Below are 15,686 nucleotides of genomic sequence, written 5' to 3'. Positions count from 1 at the left end.
AGTCAAATGTAACAAATAAAAAAATAAAAAAAATAAAAAATTAATTCAGTAATATGAGATCTGTATGTAAAACATTTACATTTGACATTTTTTTAATTTAGCAGATGCCTAGATGGTTCAAAGCTGCATGACTTAGTAGTTTTAGTATAATAATAGATCCCACTTGATTTGTATTTGTTTTCAATTTTTTTATGTATTATTATTAACACTATTATTATCATCTTGCAGAATCGTAGGCTATGCTGTCTCCTTTAGAACATCCATTTAAACCTTTGGGAATAACATGCACTAGAAATTCAATAACCGTAAAATTCAGCTAATTGTCCTCACCTAGCCAAGATTATTAGTCCTAGGTAATTGTGAGCGTTTGCAAAAAGAAGTAAGGCAACGACGCCTGGTCTAGGAGTCCATAAGTCATTTTTACTTATCAATTCTGGGCACCTGCATTCCTTAGTGCCGCCTTACATTCGGCCCCTCAACATGCACTAGAAATACAGCTACGTGCACTCACGACATCCGGAACAACACACACACACGGAGGCACGCACGCAAGGGCGCGCAAACCGCCAGCACACACACACACGCGCGCACCACTGAATGGGCAATAAATTGTGGAAATGTAGGCCTATGAGGAAAATAGGTAATTGGCTATAACCATGAGTGACTGAAACACCAAAGTAATGAGATGCGCATGAAGAGCTGTTTTCAGTACCTGCAGTTGTACGTTCGGATCTCCTTGTTATCCCTTTTGCACTTGACTGCCACAAAAATCATAGTGACGAACAGGATAGCAGCAATAGAGCCCAGGGCAATGATGAAAATCAATGACAGGTTTACTGGTCCAATAGATTCCTGGGCGTTCAGGTCAGGTGAGAGGTAGACAACAATGTATGCAGAGGCCGACAACGACGGTTTCCCGTGGTCGCGTGCCACCACTGTGATCTCGTAGGTCGACTTGACCTGCTCCCCGAACATCTTGTTGGACCGCACCTCTCCATTCACCTGGTCGATCTCAAAGAAAGGCCTGTCTCCCTCCGAAATGGTATAGGTCAGCCTTCCATTCTCCCCCTCGTCGTAGTCGTCGGCCTTGACTTGGGTCACCAGGTAACCCACTCCTGCGTTCCTTGGAATGGATACCTCCGCGGTGCCATTTACCAGGGGTGGAGTGGTCATAACAGGTGTATTGTCATTCACATCCAAAACGACAATGCGCACCGTCGCGTTACTGGATAAGGACGGATTCCCCTGGTCCCTGGCCAAAACTTTGAAGTCAAAAGTCCTAGTGTACTCGTGGTCGAATGATCTCATGGAGTAAATACGTCCTGAAGGATTTATGCTGACATATGTGTTTACGTCCATGTGTTTAATCTCACTGGGCACGATGGTGTATGAAACGGTGCCATTCATGCCCAAATCGGGATCTACAGCTGACACTGCCAGCAAACATGAGCCGGGCAGGTTGTTTTCTAGGACCATCTCTTGGTAATGGGGTTTTAGGAAGTGGGGAGGGTTATCATTTTCATCTGTGACTTTCACTACAAACGACTTAGTGGCGCGTAAAGGGGGGGTGCCACTGTCCTCTGCTTGGATAGTTAGATTGTACGTGTCCCTCTGCTCTCTGTCTAGCCTGCCATCGACAAGGATGGTTGAGAAACTCTCGTATTCCTGGAGCTTGAAAGGAACGTTGCCTTGTAGTCTACACTGCACCTTGCCATTCGCGCCCGCGTCCTTATCTGAGACCCTCACTAATGCAATAACGTATCCACGTAGCGCGTTCTCACTCACTTCAATCAGCTCTGTGTTCACCGACAATAAACTAATGACAGGTGGGTTATCATTTGCATCCATCACATTGACCGTGACTTTACAATGAGCCGGAATAGAATTGGGACCTAAATCTTTGGCTTGGACATCAATCTCGTAAATATGGGTTGCTTCATAATCCAAAGGGCCATTTACAGTGATAATACCGGTTCTAGGGTCAATTTTGAATACATCTCTAGTTTTCTCGGTGACGTAACTGTTAAACGAGTACACAACCTCACCATTAGTTCCCTCGTCAGGATCCGTTGCATTCAAGTCAATTACAAGTGTATTAATAGGATAATTCTCCATCACGTTCACTGTATACACAGGCTGGTCAAAAACGGGATTATTATCATTTGAATCCATTACTTTAATATTGAGCTGGACTGCGCCAATCTTTGGGGGGTCTCCGCCGTCTTCTGCACTGATTTCGTATGAATAGTGAGACTGGGTCTCCCTATCTAACGATTTTTGCACTACGAGTTCGGCAATCTTGGACCCGTCCCCCCTAGTCTTAATCTCCAACCCGAAGAGCTCATTCGGGGTGATCGAATATGATTGCACACCGAAGATCCCCGAGTCCGGATCGCTTGCCCCCTCTAGGGGAAACCTGGTACCAGGGGAGGCATTCTCTGAGATTTCAATGTCAATGTGGTTTGTGGGGAATCTGGGCGCATTATCGTTCAAATCCACAATTTCAACTTTAATGACACAGATCTCCATATAGTTTGACATCACCTCCAGAGAGACAGTGCACTTTGACGTCTGTCGGCAAGCCACATCCCGGTCTATTTTCTGATGTGTGAGGAGAAGTCCAGCCGGGCTGAGTTCCACCCATCGCGGCTCTGAATTCGAGATGACCCGCAAGTACGGTGCACGCGGTGCAATGGCAAATCCTTGAGTTTGTGCGTCCTTTGTCACATTTCCAATGATATACCCAGCCTTCTGCTCCTCGTTTATCGAGTATTTCAAATTGATAACAGAATCAGCCCCAGTCCAGCATAAAAGGACTATCCAAAGAATTTGCATAAAATCCATCTCCTTGGCGTACATTGTACCTGTTGATTTTTCCTTAGATTTAATTGGGACCTCGTATGATCATGCACACCTATGCATATCAGAGATAACGGGCACAATTCTCCAGTTAGCTAATCTAATCGAAAAGTTATCCTGGGAATAGGTTTCGATAACAGAAAAGGCTCCTCCTATCTGATATAAATATAACTTGATTATATCGATATGGTCTTAAGTCCATCTACCTCATTGTACTCTTCTGAGATAAACCACATTCTCCAATCTGCTGCAACGCATGAGATCTTGAGGATAGACCTTAGAAAACATTCTGAATGGTCTCAGAACACTTATGGTCTCAGAACACCATGTACATCTGCGCTGTTTATATCAAGCTACAACTATCGGAACGTCTGACATGATAAACCGACCATTTCCATGCAGGCTGGAAAACAATGTAAATAATGAATTTAAAAATCAAAAGGTAGGAAAATTCTAATGAACAGGTTCACAAATAAATAATGTTCACTGAAGATTAAACAATTGGCTAAAAATTATCCAGTTCAATTCTTCCCAGCATCATGATTCCGATACCATAACCATAAGGAGCATTTTAGACAAACTGGATTTTACGCAAACGTTCCACACATTCATATGAATGATTTGTTCAAGTTGTAATGACTTTTCCTCTTCAATGGGCAATTATATCACACCACATATCCGATGGAAACGTAAAAAATGAATCCGCATTGAGAAAATCCGTGAATAGCCAAAGTCCAGTCATCGAATGTAGACCAATGATGCTTTTGCCATAACGACTTTTATGGGCCTAATGCTATCAGTGAAGACCAAGGTTACCTTTTTATTTCCAGGCGAGCAGTTAGAGGTTTCTCTCTCTCTCTCTCTCTCTCTCTCTCTCTCTCTCTCTCTCTCTCTCTCTCTCTCTCTCTCTCTCTCTCTCTCTCTCTCTCTCTCTCTCTCTCTCTCTCTCTCAATGTCTTGTATCTTTCTTTTACTAATTAATTTCCTCCGATCTCACACATGGAGACATCGAACACGTCCCAGGGAGATATTGTCAATATCAAATCCAGTGTAAAAATATTGAGGCAAAAAAAATGATGTTATACCGTCACAGTAAAAAGCAGTTCGTTTCAAGCATGCAGCAGAGCCAAATGCATGAAAATATCCAGCACCACTCGTTGTCAGTTGGTTACTAGTTCACTCCAATACGCGCTCCGGCTCGGCTCGCATCAATAGTACACACTGCCGAATGCACAGCTCAGCGCTGAGCGCTAATTCTCAGGACCAGGACCCGCAATCCCCTCAACCAATCAGAGGTTACACAGGAGGGTTGGATTTGCTGGTGGGTGGGGAAATATACAGCAATGAAAACTCGCCCAGCTACCTGCACACTTGTTCATCTGTGGAATGGGTTAAGTAGTGTAAATACATGTATGTATTTATTACTCGATGTTTATAATGTAGTAGGACTATTTAACTACCCTATGTCTATATAGCCTAATGGTTAGACCTCTTAGTATGTTTACTCTATTTAATACTGCATGTTAATATCGCGTTTATCGTCATTCCAATGCAATCGGAGTGTTTACATGCTTTCTTTCTCAGTGTGATATACCGGTGGTATTCAGGGTTTGCCCAAAATGCAGCTGTTTTCGACTGGGATCTGAGGACAGAGAGAGTCCAATCCTTCAATGATGCCATGGCTTTATGTATCGAAATTATACTTGATCCACACATGATTGCTGATGACTTCCCGATGATTTGATATATGCTTTCCTTACATAATGGACGTATAGCAGCCTATTTTGTTACGGTGAGCCAAATTTGATTATGAAACGCTGGTCCTTTTGTCGGCTTCAGAATGTTGTACTGTAGATGCGTGAAATGTAACACCACTCATTCTTTTTTTTTTTTGTCATTTAGCAGACGCTCTTACCCAGAGCGATTTACAGGAGCAATTAGTGTTAAGTGCCTTGCTCAAGGGCACATCGACAGATTTTTCACCTAGTCGGCTCGGGGATTAGAACCAGCGACCTTTCGGTTACTGGCACAACGCTCTTAACCACTAAGCTACCTGCCGCCCATTCTTGAGAAACAGGTAGGTATAGTTTGTCATGTAAAACGAGGACACGTTCGTTACCAATATAATGACGACAAGGGTTATGTTGTATGTTATTTATGGCACATCATGTCTGTATTTCTGCACAATTAAACAAATGTGCTTGTAGACGCAGGCTGCAATTTCTCCCTCTCTCTCACACACACACTCAGTCACGTGCACACACACACGTACGTACATACATGCATACACATACACATTGCATTTCTTAGATGTGAAGAAAACGATATTACAATAACAAAAAAAATATGATTGCATTGATGCAGAAACATGTTCTAATTAAAATAATTTGAGAGCATTCTTTATGATAGTTCACTGCAGTCGTTCGGTCTGTTGAAATGAACACTTTTTGTGTCATGCCAGCTGATCCCTGATAAGGCTACTACTGTAAATTACCTGTAGACTAGGCTACTTCGATCTGCTTTTAGGTGCAAACAGCAATATAACCTCCCACGTCAATCAGTGGAAATGAAGGCTAGCCTACCTGAGAAGTCATATAAACGTACATTCAGAAGTTCACGATACTGAGTAGCAATATTTGATTGTTGTACTAATGGTACAGAAAGCACACTGATGTTTGTTACATTTGTGTCATGTGTATAAAAATTGGCCAGTTCCTATTCCTAAAATTACTATTTTGAGGATGCGATAGACTGCATATGTTATCCGTCGACAAAAATATTGGCTATTTGCTTGGATATGTCATGTAGTCTAATACATTTTTTTTTTGTGGCAACGACTAGGCCTAGTATGTGTGTTGTAAGGCTTATTTATCATTTAGAATATACATCCTTTCCCTCGTGGGTTTCGCTGCCTTCTCACTCCCCAGCTCACTCCTCCCATCTGGTAAACTTGGCTGCAGACAACCAAGACCATATCGAGGGTAACCCGGTTTAAAAGTCACAAGGGTGACACCTAGTGTCCTTTTGCTGCTTGGCTCGGTTATTGACATTGACCCAACAACATTTGTCACAAACATTCTGCCTATTGTTAAATTGCATAACCCACACCTTTCTCATTGTGGCAGACCATCTTGCGTTGTAATATGCAGTTATTTGGTTTTTCAGCGTTTTATTACGTTTGGATGTAATTTGTTTGATTTCCTGTTTGTATTACAGGTGGTTATTGTTTTCTTATTATCGACAAACAGTATTTGTCCACAACTTATGCTTTCACAGAAATGTTTTGTATTCCTCATATCTTACCTGAGATGTAATGAAAAATTGTAAAAGCCATACATCAAACTATTATACCAAATAGCCATATTTCTGTAATACAACACCAGGGGCGCAACTTTGGTTTTAGAAGTGGGGGGGACATAATATATGTTTATATATATATATATATATATATATATATATATATATATATATATATATATATATATATATATATATATATATTACCAGTCAAACGTTTGGACACACCTACTCATTCAAGGGTTTTTCTTTATTTGTACAATTTCCTACATTGTAGAATAATAGTGAAGACATCAGAACTATAAAATAACACATATGGAATCATGTAGTAACGAAAAAAGTGTTCAACAAATTAAAATATATTTTATATTTGAGATTCTTCAAATAGCCACTCTTTGCCTTGATGACAGCTTTGCACACTCTTGGCATTCTCTCAACCAGCTTCACCTGTAATGCTTTTCCAACAGGCTTGAAGGAGTTCCCACATATGCTGAGCACTTGTTGGCTGCTTTTTCTTCACTCTGCTCTCCGACTCATCCTAAACAATCTCAATTGGGTTGAGGTCGGGGGATTGTGGAGGCCAGCTCATCTGATGCAGCACTCCATCACTCCTTCTTGGTAAAATTGTGCTTACACAGCCTGGAGGTGTGTTGGGTCATTGTCCTGTTGAAAAACAAATGATAGTCCCAATAAGCGCAAACCAGATGGGAATGGCGTATCGCTGCAGAATGCTGTGGTAGCCATGCTGTTTAAGTGTGCCTTGAATTCCAAAAAAATCACAGACAGTGTCACCAGCAAAGCACCCCCACACCATAACACCTCCTCCTCCATGCTTTATGTTGGGAACTACACATGCGGCGATCATCCGTTCACCCACACCACATCTCACAAAGACACGGCGGTTGGAACCAGAAATCTCAAATTTGAACTCCAGACCAAAGGACACATTTCCACTGGTCTAATGTCCATTGCTTGTGTTTCTTGGCCAAGCAGGTCTCTTCTTATTATTGGAGTCCTTTAGTAGTGGTGTCTTTACAGCAATTCGATCATGAAAGCCTGATTCACACAGTCCCCTCTGGACAGTTGATGTTGAGATGTGTCTGTGACTTGAACTCTGTGAAGCATTTATTTGGGCTGCAATTTCTGAGGCTGGTAACTCTAATGAACTTATCCTATGCAACAGAGGTAACTCTGGGTCTTCCAATCCTGTGGCGGTCCTCATGAGAGCTAGTTTCATCAAAGTGCTTGATGTTTTTTGCGACTGCACTTCAAGAAACTTTCAAAGTTCTTGAAATGTTCCGTATTGACTGTCGTTTCTCTTTGCTTATTTGAGCTTTTCTTTCCATAATATGGACTTGGTCTTTTACCAAATAGGGCTATCCTCTGTATACCCCCGCTACCTTGTCACAACACAACTGATTGGCTCAAAGGCATTAAGAAGGAAAGAAATTCCACAAATTAACTTTAAGAAGGCACACCTGTTAATTTAAATGCATTCCAGCTGACTACCTCATGAAGCTGGTTGAGAGAATGCCAAGAGTGTGCAAAGCTGTCATCAAGGCAAAGGGTGGCTATTTGAAGAATCTCAAATATATCATATATTTTGATTTGTTTAACACTTTTTTGGTTACTTCATGATTCCATGTGTTATTTCATAGTTTTGATGCCTTCACTATTATTCTACAATGTAAAAAATAGTAAAACTAAAGAAAAACCCTGGAATGAGTAGGTGTGTCCAAACTTTTGACTGACAGTGTATATATATTTTTTTTCTGTTGGATAACACTCCAAACAGCCTACCCGACCGCTCGGAGGCGTCCGCATGGTCCTAAAGCACACCTTTTCCTCGTTTGGTTTCACATTCCAACGATAAACCCTATGAAGCTCTTTGCCATCTTCTCCTCCCTGCTGAATCCTCCTCCTCCTCCCCTCCCTCCTCCCTCTCTGTGGATGATTTCATCAACCATTTTGAAAAGAAGGTTGACGACATCCGATCCTCATTTATTAAGTCAAATGACACCGCTGGTCCTGCTCACACTGCCCTACCTATGATTTGACTTCTTTCTCCCCTCTCTCTCCAGATGAAATCTTGCGACTTGTGACGGCCGGCCTCCCAACAACCTGCCCACTTGACCCTATCCCCTCCTCTCTTCTCCAGACCATTTCCGGAGACCTTCTCCCTTACCTCACCTCACTCATCAACTCATCCTTGACCGCTGGCCATGTCCCTTCCGTCTTCAAGAGAGCGAGAGTTGCACCCTTCCTCAAAAAACCTACACTCGATCCCTCCGATGTCAACAACTACAGACCAGTATCCCTTCTTTCTTTTCTCTCCAAAACTCTTGAGCGTGCCGTCTCTAGCCAACTCTCCTGCTATCTCTCTCAGAATGACTTTCTTGATCCAAACCAGTCAGGTTTCAAGACTGGTCATTCAACTGAGACTGCTCTTCTCTGTGTCACGGAGGCTCTCTGCACTGCTAAAGCTAACTCTCTCTCCTCTGCTCTTATCCTTCTAGACCTATCCGCTGCCTTTGATACTGTGAACCATCAGATCCTCCTCTCCACCCTCTCCGAGTTGGGCATCTCCGGCGCTGCTCACTCTTGGATTGCGTCCTACTTGACAGGTCGCTCCTACCAGGTGGCGTGACGAGAATCTGTCACCGCACCACGTGCTCTCACCACTGGTGTCCCCCAGGGCTCAGTTCTAGGCCCTCTCCTATTCTCTCTATACACCAAGTCACTTGGCTCTGTCATATCCTCACATGGTCTCTCCTATCATTGCTACGCAGACGACACACAATTCATTCAACCTTCCCAAGTCCTCTCATGTCACCCCGCTCCTCTGCACACTCCACTGGCTTCCAGTTGAGGCTCGCATCTACTACAAGACCATGGTGCTTGCCTACGGAGCTGTGAGGGGAACGGCACCTCCTTACCTTCAGGCTCTGATCAGACCCTACACCCAAACGAGGGCACTACGTTCATCCACCTCTGGCCTGCTAGCTCCCCTACCTCTACAGAAGCACAGTTCCCGCTCAGCCCAGTCAAAGCTATTTGCTGCTCTGACACCCCAATCGTGGAACAAGCTCCCCCACGACGCCAGGACAGCGGAGTCACTGACCACCTTCGGGAGACACTTGAAACCCTACCTCTTTAAGGAATACCTGGAATAGTATGAAGTAACCTTCTTCCCCCACCCCCATAAAAAAAAATAAAAAAATTGGTTGTCCCACTGGCTATCATAAGTTGAATGCACCCCCCCACACCCCTGTACAACACACTCTAACAGTTGTGGCTATTTTCCATTTCTTAGCATATTTATTATACTTAAGCCTCAAACAGCCCTCCACTTTCAGAGTGGGAGAACTGTTATATTCGAATTTCTGGCTATACATCCCAACGTGGAAAAAGCCAAGACACTGATTGCTTGTGAAATATGCATCAGAGTATCTCGCAGTCTTACCGCCACGTGACATAAGAGGCTCTATTAATACAAGAATCCCTATAGATCTGTAACAGTATGTGGATATAGAATGGGCTTGGATGGATGGATGCATTTTTGTCCTGAGTTATTTTACGTCTAACTGTCAACTGTAGGCTACTCTACTCTGTTATTCCTGCTTTTTTTTAAAAAGCAAAACAAGCAATGTTTTTCTCTGTGTAGCCTGTAATAGGGTACATTGCTGGTGCTTTTACAAGACATAAGATACTTGGTGGATTCTGAGGCTAGATACAGTATCCTCGTAATAAATTCTTAATGGACAGGGAATTAAAACAACCATGGGCAGCTGTGTGGCTTTTTACTCAAGGCTTTTTAGATGCCATATTTAAATCACGTTGCATAGTAAAGGCCTGCACATTTTATTCTGTACAGTATTGCATTTGAAACTGTGCACAGGTTGAAACAAAGTTGCTATTTCATAGGAGAGGGGTATTAAAGTGAACAAATCAATACTGTCAGTAGGCTAGCCACTAGTTATGTCTCTGTCTCCATGGAAGTGGACTACTGGACAAATTACACTCATTGGTTTGTCCTTTTGATTTTAATGATTTGAGTGCTTTGTGTTGAGTGGTTGTAAAGATAATTGTTTACATTTCTAAGTATGGTGTTGTTTTATCTGTATCATTTGGTCGAAGCCAGATATTGATCTCAGACACTAATCTACTGTATCTCTTCTGTCATCTAAAAGGAGACGACGGTGATTGGCTAGGCTACTTCTCCCTTCATTATGATTGTGACTTTTTATTGTTTCAGAGTCTAATTACCCAGAATGTACTGCCAATTTAACTCTCATTAACAAACTGCCCATGACAATGTGTTTCTCCGTAGCCAAAGACATTGGACCACATGTGGAGCACAGTCAGCACACCCCTACTGTGCATGGGGAAAGGTGTTACTTGTTTGCAATTAAAGGAACCATAACCATTACCCAGATGGTGTTGGGTTCTGTTTACCTATGAGTCATGACCACCACCTAGATGTAATTAATTTCTGCTATTAACGTTGGGTGAGGGACACAGAGAGAAGTGAGAGAAGGGTGGTATTAAGATTGGGTGAGGGACAACAAGCGAGGATGAACTCCTTGTGCCTTTCATCATCAACAAGCTTCCATCCAGACCATGGCTTATTGTCAAGCTCATAATACAAAAAAACATCATAAAATTTACAAAGGACAACATTCCAGTTATAGAGTGGGGAGAACAAGTATTTGATACACTGCCGATTTTGAAGGTTTTCCTACTTACAAAGCATGTAGAGGTCTGTTATTTTTTATCATAGGTACACTTCAACTGTGAGAGACGGAATCTAAAACAAAAATCCAGAAAATCACATTGTATGATTTTTAAGTAATTAATTTGCATTTTATTGCATAAGTATTTGATCACCTACCAACCAGTAAGAATTCTGGCTCTCACAGACCTGTTAGTTTTTCTTTAAGAAGCCCTCCTGTTCTCCACTCATTACCTGTATTAACTGCACCTGTTTGAACTCGTTACCTGTATAAAAGACACCTGTCCACACACTCAATCAAACATACTCCAACCTCTCTACAATGGCCAAGACCAGAGAGCTGTGTAAGGACATCAGGGATAAAATTGTAGACCTGCACAAGGCTGGGATGGGCTACAGGACAATAGGCAAGCAGCTTGGTGAGAAGGCAACAACTGTTGGCTCAATTATTAGAAAATGGAAGAAGTTCAAGATGATGGTCAATCACCCTCGGTCTGGGGCTCCATGCAAGATCTCACCTCGTGGGGCATCAATGATCATGAGGACGGTGAGGGATCATCCCAGAACTACACGGCAGGACCTGGTCAATGACCTGAAGAGAGCTGGGACCACAGTCTCAAAGAAAACCATTAGTAACACACTATGCCGTCATGGATTAAAATCCTGCAGCGCATGCAAGGTCCCCTTGCTCAAGCCAGCGCATGTCCAGGCCTGTCTGAAGTTTGCCAATGACCATCTGGATGATCCCGAGGAGGAATGGGAGAAGGTCATGTGGTCTGATGAGACAAAAATAGAGCTTTTTGGTCTAAACTCCACTCGCCGTGTTTGGAGGAAGAAGAAGGATGAGTACAACCCCAAGAACACCATCCCAACCGTGAAGCATGGAGGTGGAAACATCATTCTTTGGGGATGCTTTTCTGCAAAGGGGACAGGACGACTGCACCGTATTGAGGGGAGGATGGATGGGGCCATGTATTGCGAGATCTTGGCCAACAACCTCCTTCCCTCAGTAAGAGCATTGAAGATGGGTTGTGGCTGGGTCTTCCAGCATGACAACGACCCGAAACACACAGCAAGGGCAACTAAGGAGTGGCTCCGTAAGAAGCATCTCAAGGTCCTGGAGTGGCCTAGCCAGTCTCCAGACCTGAACCCAATAGAAAATCATTGGAGGGAGCTGAAAGTCCGTATTGCCCAGTGACAGCCCCGAAACCTGAAGGATCAGGAGAAGGTCTGTATGGAGGAGTGGGCCAAAATCCCTGCTGCAGTGTGTGCAAACCTGGTCAAGACCAACAGGAAACGTATGATCTCTGTAATTGCAAACAAAGGTTTCTGTACCAAATATTAAGTTCTGCTTTTCTGATGTATCAAATTCTTATGTCATGCAATAAAATGCAAATTAATTACTTAAAAATCATACAATGTGATTTTCTGGATTTTTGTTTTAGATTCCGTCTCTCACAGTTGAAGTGTACCTATGATAAAAATTACAGACCTCTACATGCTTTGTAAGTAGGAAAACCTGCAAAATCGGCACTGTATCAAATACTTGTTCTCCCCACTGTATTCACATATGGAGAAACTAATTGTTGTCTAACTGGAGTCTATGGCAAAACAACATCCCTGTTATGTTGCCATACAGTATATGGAGTCCAAGTGGAATCCACCTAGCCGTGCTTTTAGGACTGTGGCTAACCAACAAAATGCTTGGTTATATTGGCATAAGAACAAATTATATTGTCATCCAACTTATACCAGTGCTTCTAGGACTGTGGCCTCGGATAGAGAGAGTGGATAGAGATATTAATGGACGTATCATCACCGTGTCCATGGCATGGAGTGGAGGGCGTAACATCATTGAGGGACAGGGCTCGTAGACAGATTAAGCCTGTCACTTTCTCTTCCTTCAGCCTCTGGCCACGGCGGTGAGGGAGAATCAATTTCTCGCGATGCCGTGTGGATGAAGACCAATAATAAGGTTGTCCTCCGCCACAGCCAAAACAAGCACCGCCATCTTGCCCGTTCCGAATCAATGCACCACTGTCTGTCTCTGTCTTCCGCTAGCTACCTGTAGCTATGTGTCTGAGCGTGGGCCAAGTTTCAGCGGACAGAGAGGCATGGACAGGCGGGTTGGATAGCGAGGGGTGAGGATAGTGCAAATGCAGCGATAGAGGGACTCAGCTACTACTCTCGAGCCGAGCAGCAGGGACAGAAAGTCAGACTACAGAAGAACACTCTTAGAAAAAGGGTTCTAAAAGGGTTCTTCTGCTGTCCCCATAGGATAACCCTTTTTGTTCCAGGTAGAACATCGACAGGGCTGTAGTGGAGCGGATCGAGAGCTTCAAGTTCCTCAGTGTCCACATCACTAAGGAATTAACATGGTCCACACACACCAATACAGTCCTGAAGAAGGCACAATAACCCCTCTTCCCCCTCAGGATGCTGAAAAGATTTGGCATTGGCCCTCCGATCCTCAAAAAGTTATACAGCTGCATAATTGAGAGCATCTTGACTGGCTTCATTACCGCTTGGTATGGCGCTACAGAGGGTAGTGCGTATGGCCCAGTATATCACTGGCGTAGTGTGTTACTGATGGTAGGCTTTGTTACTTTGGTCCCAGCTCTCTGCAGGTCATTCACTAGGTCCCCCCGTGTGGTTCTGGGATTTTTGCTCACCGTTCTTGTGATCATTTTGACCCCACGGGGTGAGATCTTGCGTGGAGCCCCAGATCGAGGGAGATAATCAGTGGTCTTGTATGTCTTCCATTTCCTAATAATTGCTCCCACAGTTGATTTCTTCAAACCAAGCTGCTTACCTATTGCAGATTCAGTCTTCCCAGCCTGGTGCAGGTCTACAATTTTGTTTCTGGTGTCCTTTGACAGCTCTTTGGTCTTGACCATAGTGGAGTTTGGAGTTTGACTGTTTGAGGTTGTGGACAGGTGTCTTTTATACTGATAACAAGTTCAAACAGGTGCCATTAATACAGGCAACGAGTGGAGGACAGAGGAGCCTCTTAAAGAAGAAGTTACAGGTCTGTGAGAGCCAGATATCTTGCTTGTTTGTGGGTGACCAAATACTTATTTTCCACCATAATTTGCAAATAAATTCATTAAAAATCCTACAATGTGATTTTCTGGAAAAAATATTCTCAATTTGTCTGTCATAGTTGACGAAACTTTGAACATCCCACCGAGCACCATTAAATCCATTATTAAAAAATTGAAAGAATATGGCACCACAACAAACTGCCAAGATAAGGCCGCCCACCAAAACCCACGGACCAGGCAAGGAGGGCATTAATCAAAGAGGCAACAAAGAGACTGAAGATAACCCCGAAGGAGCTGCAAAGGTCCACAGCGAAGATTGGAGTATCTGTCCATAGGACCACTTTAAGCCGTACACTCCACAGAGCTGGGCTTAACGGAAGAGTGGCCAGAAAAAAGCCATTGCTTAAAGAAGAAAATATGCAAACACGTCTGGTGTTTGTCAAAAGGCATGTGGGAGACTCCCCAAACATATGGAAGAAGGTAATCTGGTCAGATGAGACTAAAATTGAGCTTTTTGGCCATCAAAGAAAACCCTATGTTTGGCGCAAACCCAACACCTCTCATCACCCCGAGAACACCATCCCCACAGTGAAGCATGGTGGTGGCAGCATCATGCTGTGGGGATGTTTTTCATCAGCAGGGACTTGGAAACTGGTCAAAATTGAAGGAATGATGGATGGCGCTAAATACAAGGAAATTCTTGAGGGAAACCTGTTTCAGTCTTCCAGAGATTTGAGACTGGGACGGAGGTTCACTTTCCAGCAGGACAATGACCCTAACCCTAAGCATACTGCTAAAACAACACTCAAGTGGTTTAAGGGGAAACATTGAAATGTTTTGGAATGGCCTAGTGAAAACCCAGACCTCAATCCAATTGAGAATCTGTGGTATGACTTAAAGATTGCTGTACACCAGCGGAACCCATCCATCTCGAATAGTTATGCACGCTCAAGTTCTCTATTTTTTTGCCTTATTTATTGTTTGTTTCACAATAAAAATTAGTATGCATCTTCAAAGTTGTAGGCATGTTGTGTAAATCAAATTATACAAACCCCCCAAAAATCCATTTTAATTCCAGGTTGTAAGGCAGCAAAATAGGAAAAATGGCAAGGTGGGTGAATACTTTCGCAAGCCACTGTAGCTACTAGAACTAACACGTTAGTAAACCCGCAACAATCATGCAGTACAGTGTACAGTTAGCAAGCAGTTTAGCAGTTACACCGGTTGGCTCCGGTGGCAATAAACTAATAAAACCAAAAGCTTACTTTGACATGGAAGAGTTCCAGTGTTGGATATCCATAGCGAGCTAGGTAACATAGCATCCCCACTTTGTTTGAGCCGGGTGTTTGAGTAGGCTAAACTAGCTAGCTGCATTTGCTAGCTAAGTAAGTGAAAGTGAAAAAATACTAAATATAGCTAGCTCTCACTCTCTCTCTTTCTCTCTCTTGCTTCGCCTTCATTTAAAAAAAAATGAATTTGTTCAAAACTGTTCAACTATTGTCTTTCTCTCTCTTTCAGTCAACTACTCATCACATGTTATGCACTGCAGTGCTAGCTAGTTGTAGCTTTTGATTTCAGTACTAGATTCATTCTATGATCCTTTGTTTGGGTGGACAATATGCCAGTTCATGCTGCAAGAGCAGCAAGTTGTCATAATTACTGTATAAGTCTATGGAAGGGGGTGAGAACCACGAGCCTCCTAGGTTTTGTATTGAAGTCAATGTACCTAGAGGAGGACAGAAAGTAGCCATCCT

General features: G+C 43.1%; 1 protein-coding gene across 6 annotated transcripts in view; it reads right to left on the bottom strand.

Moving 5' to 3' along the window:
- The window catches only part of LOC121540670 (protocadherin-19-like), a 112,187-nt gene extending 108,122 nt beyond the window's left edge, over positions 1-4,065 (bottom strand). For all 6 annotated transcript variants that reach the window (XM_041849678.2, XM_041849687.2, XM_041849713.2 and 3 more), the window contains exon 1: positions 713-4,065. In XM_041849678.2, coding sequence (XP_041705612.2) covers positions 713-2,859 — 2,147 coding nt within the window. In that variant the 5' untranslated portion in view covers positions 2,860-4,065. The remainder of the gene's footprint in view (positions 1-712) is intronic.
- Between the last annotated feature and the right edge of the window lie 11,621 nt (positions 4,066-15,686).

Source organism: Coregonus clupeaformis, chromosome 3, assembly GCF_020615455.1.
Source record: "Coregonus clupeaformis isolate EN_2021a chromosome 3, ASM2061545v1, whole genome shotgun sequence".
Classification (NCBI taxonomy): Eukaryota; Metazoa; Chordata; class Actinopteri; order Salmoniformes; family Salmonidae; genus Coregonus; species Coregonus clupeaformis.
This window is presented reverse-complemented; position numbering and strand designations above follow the sequence as displayed.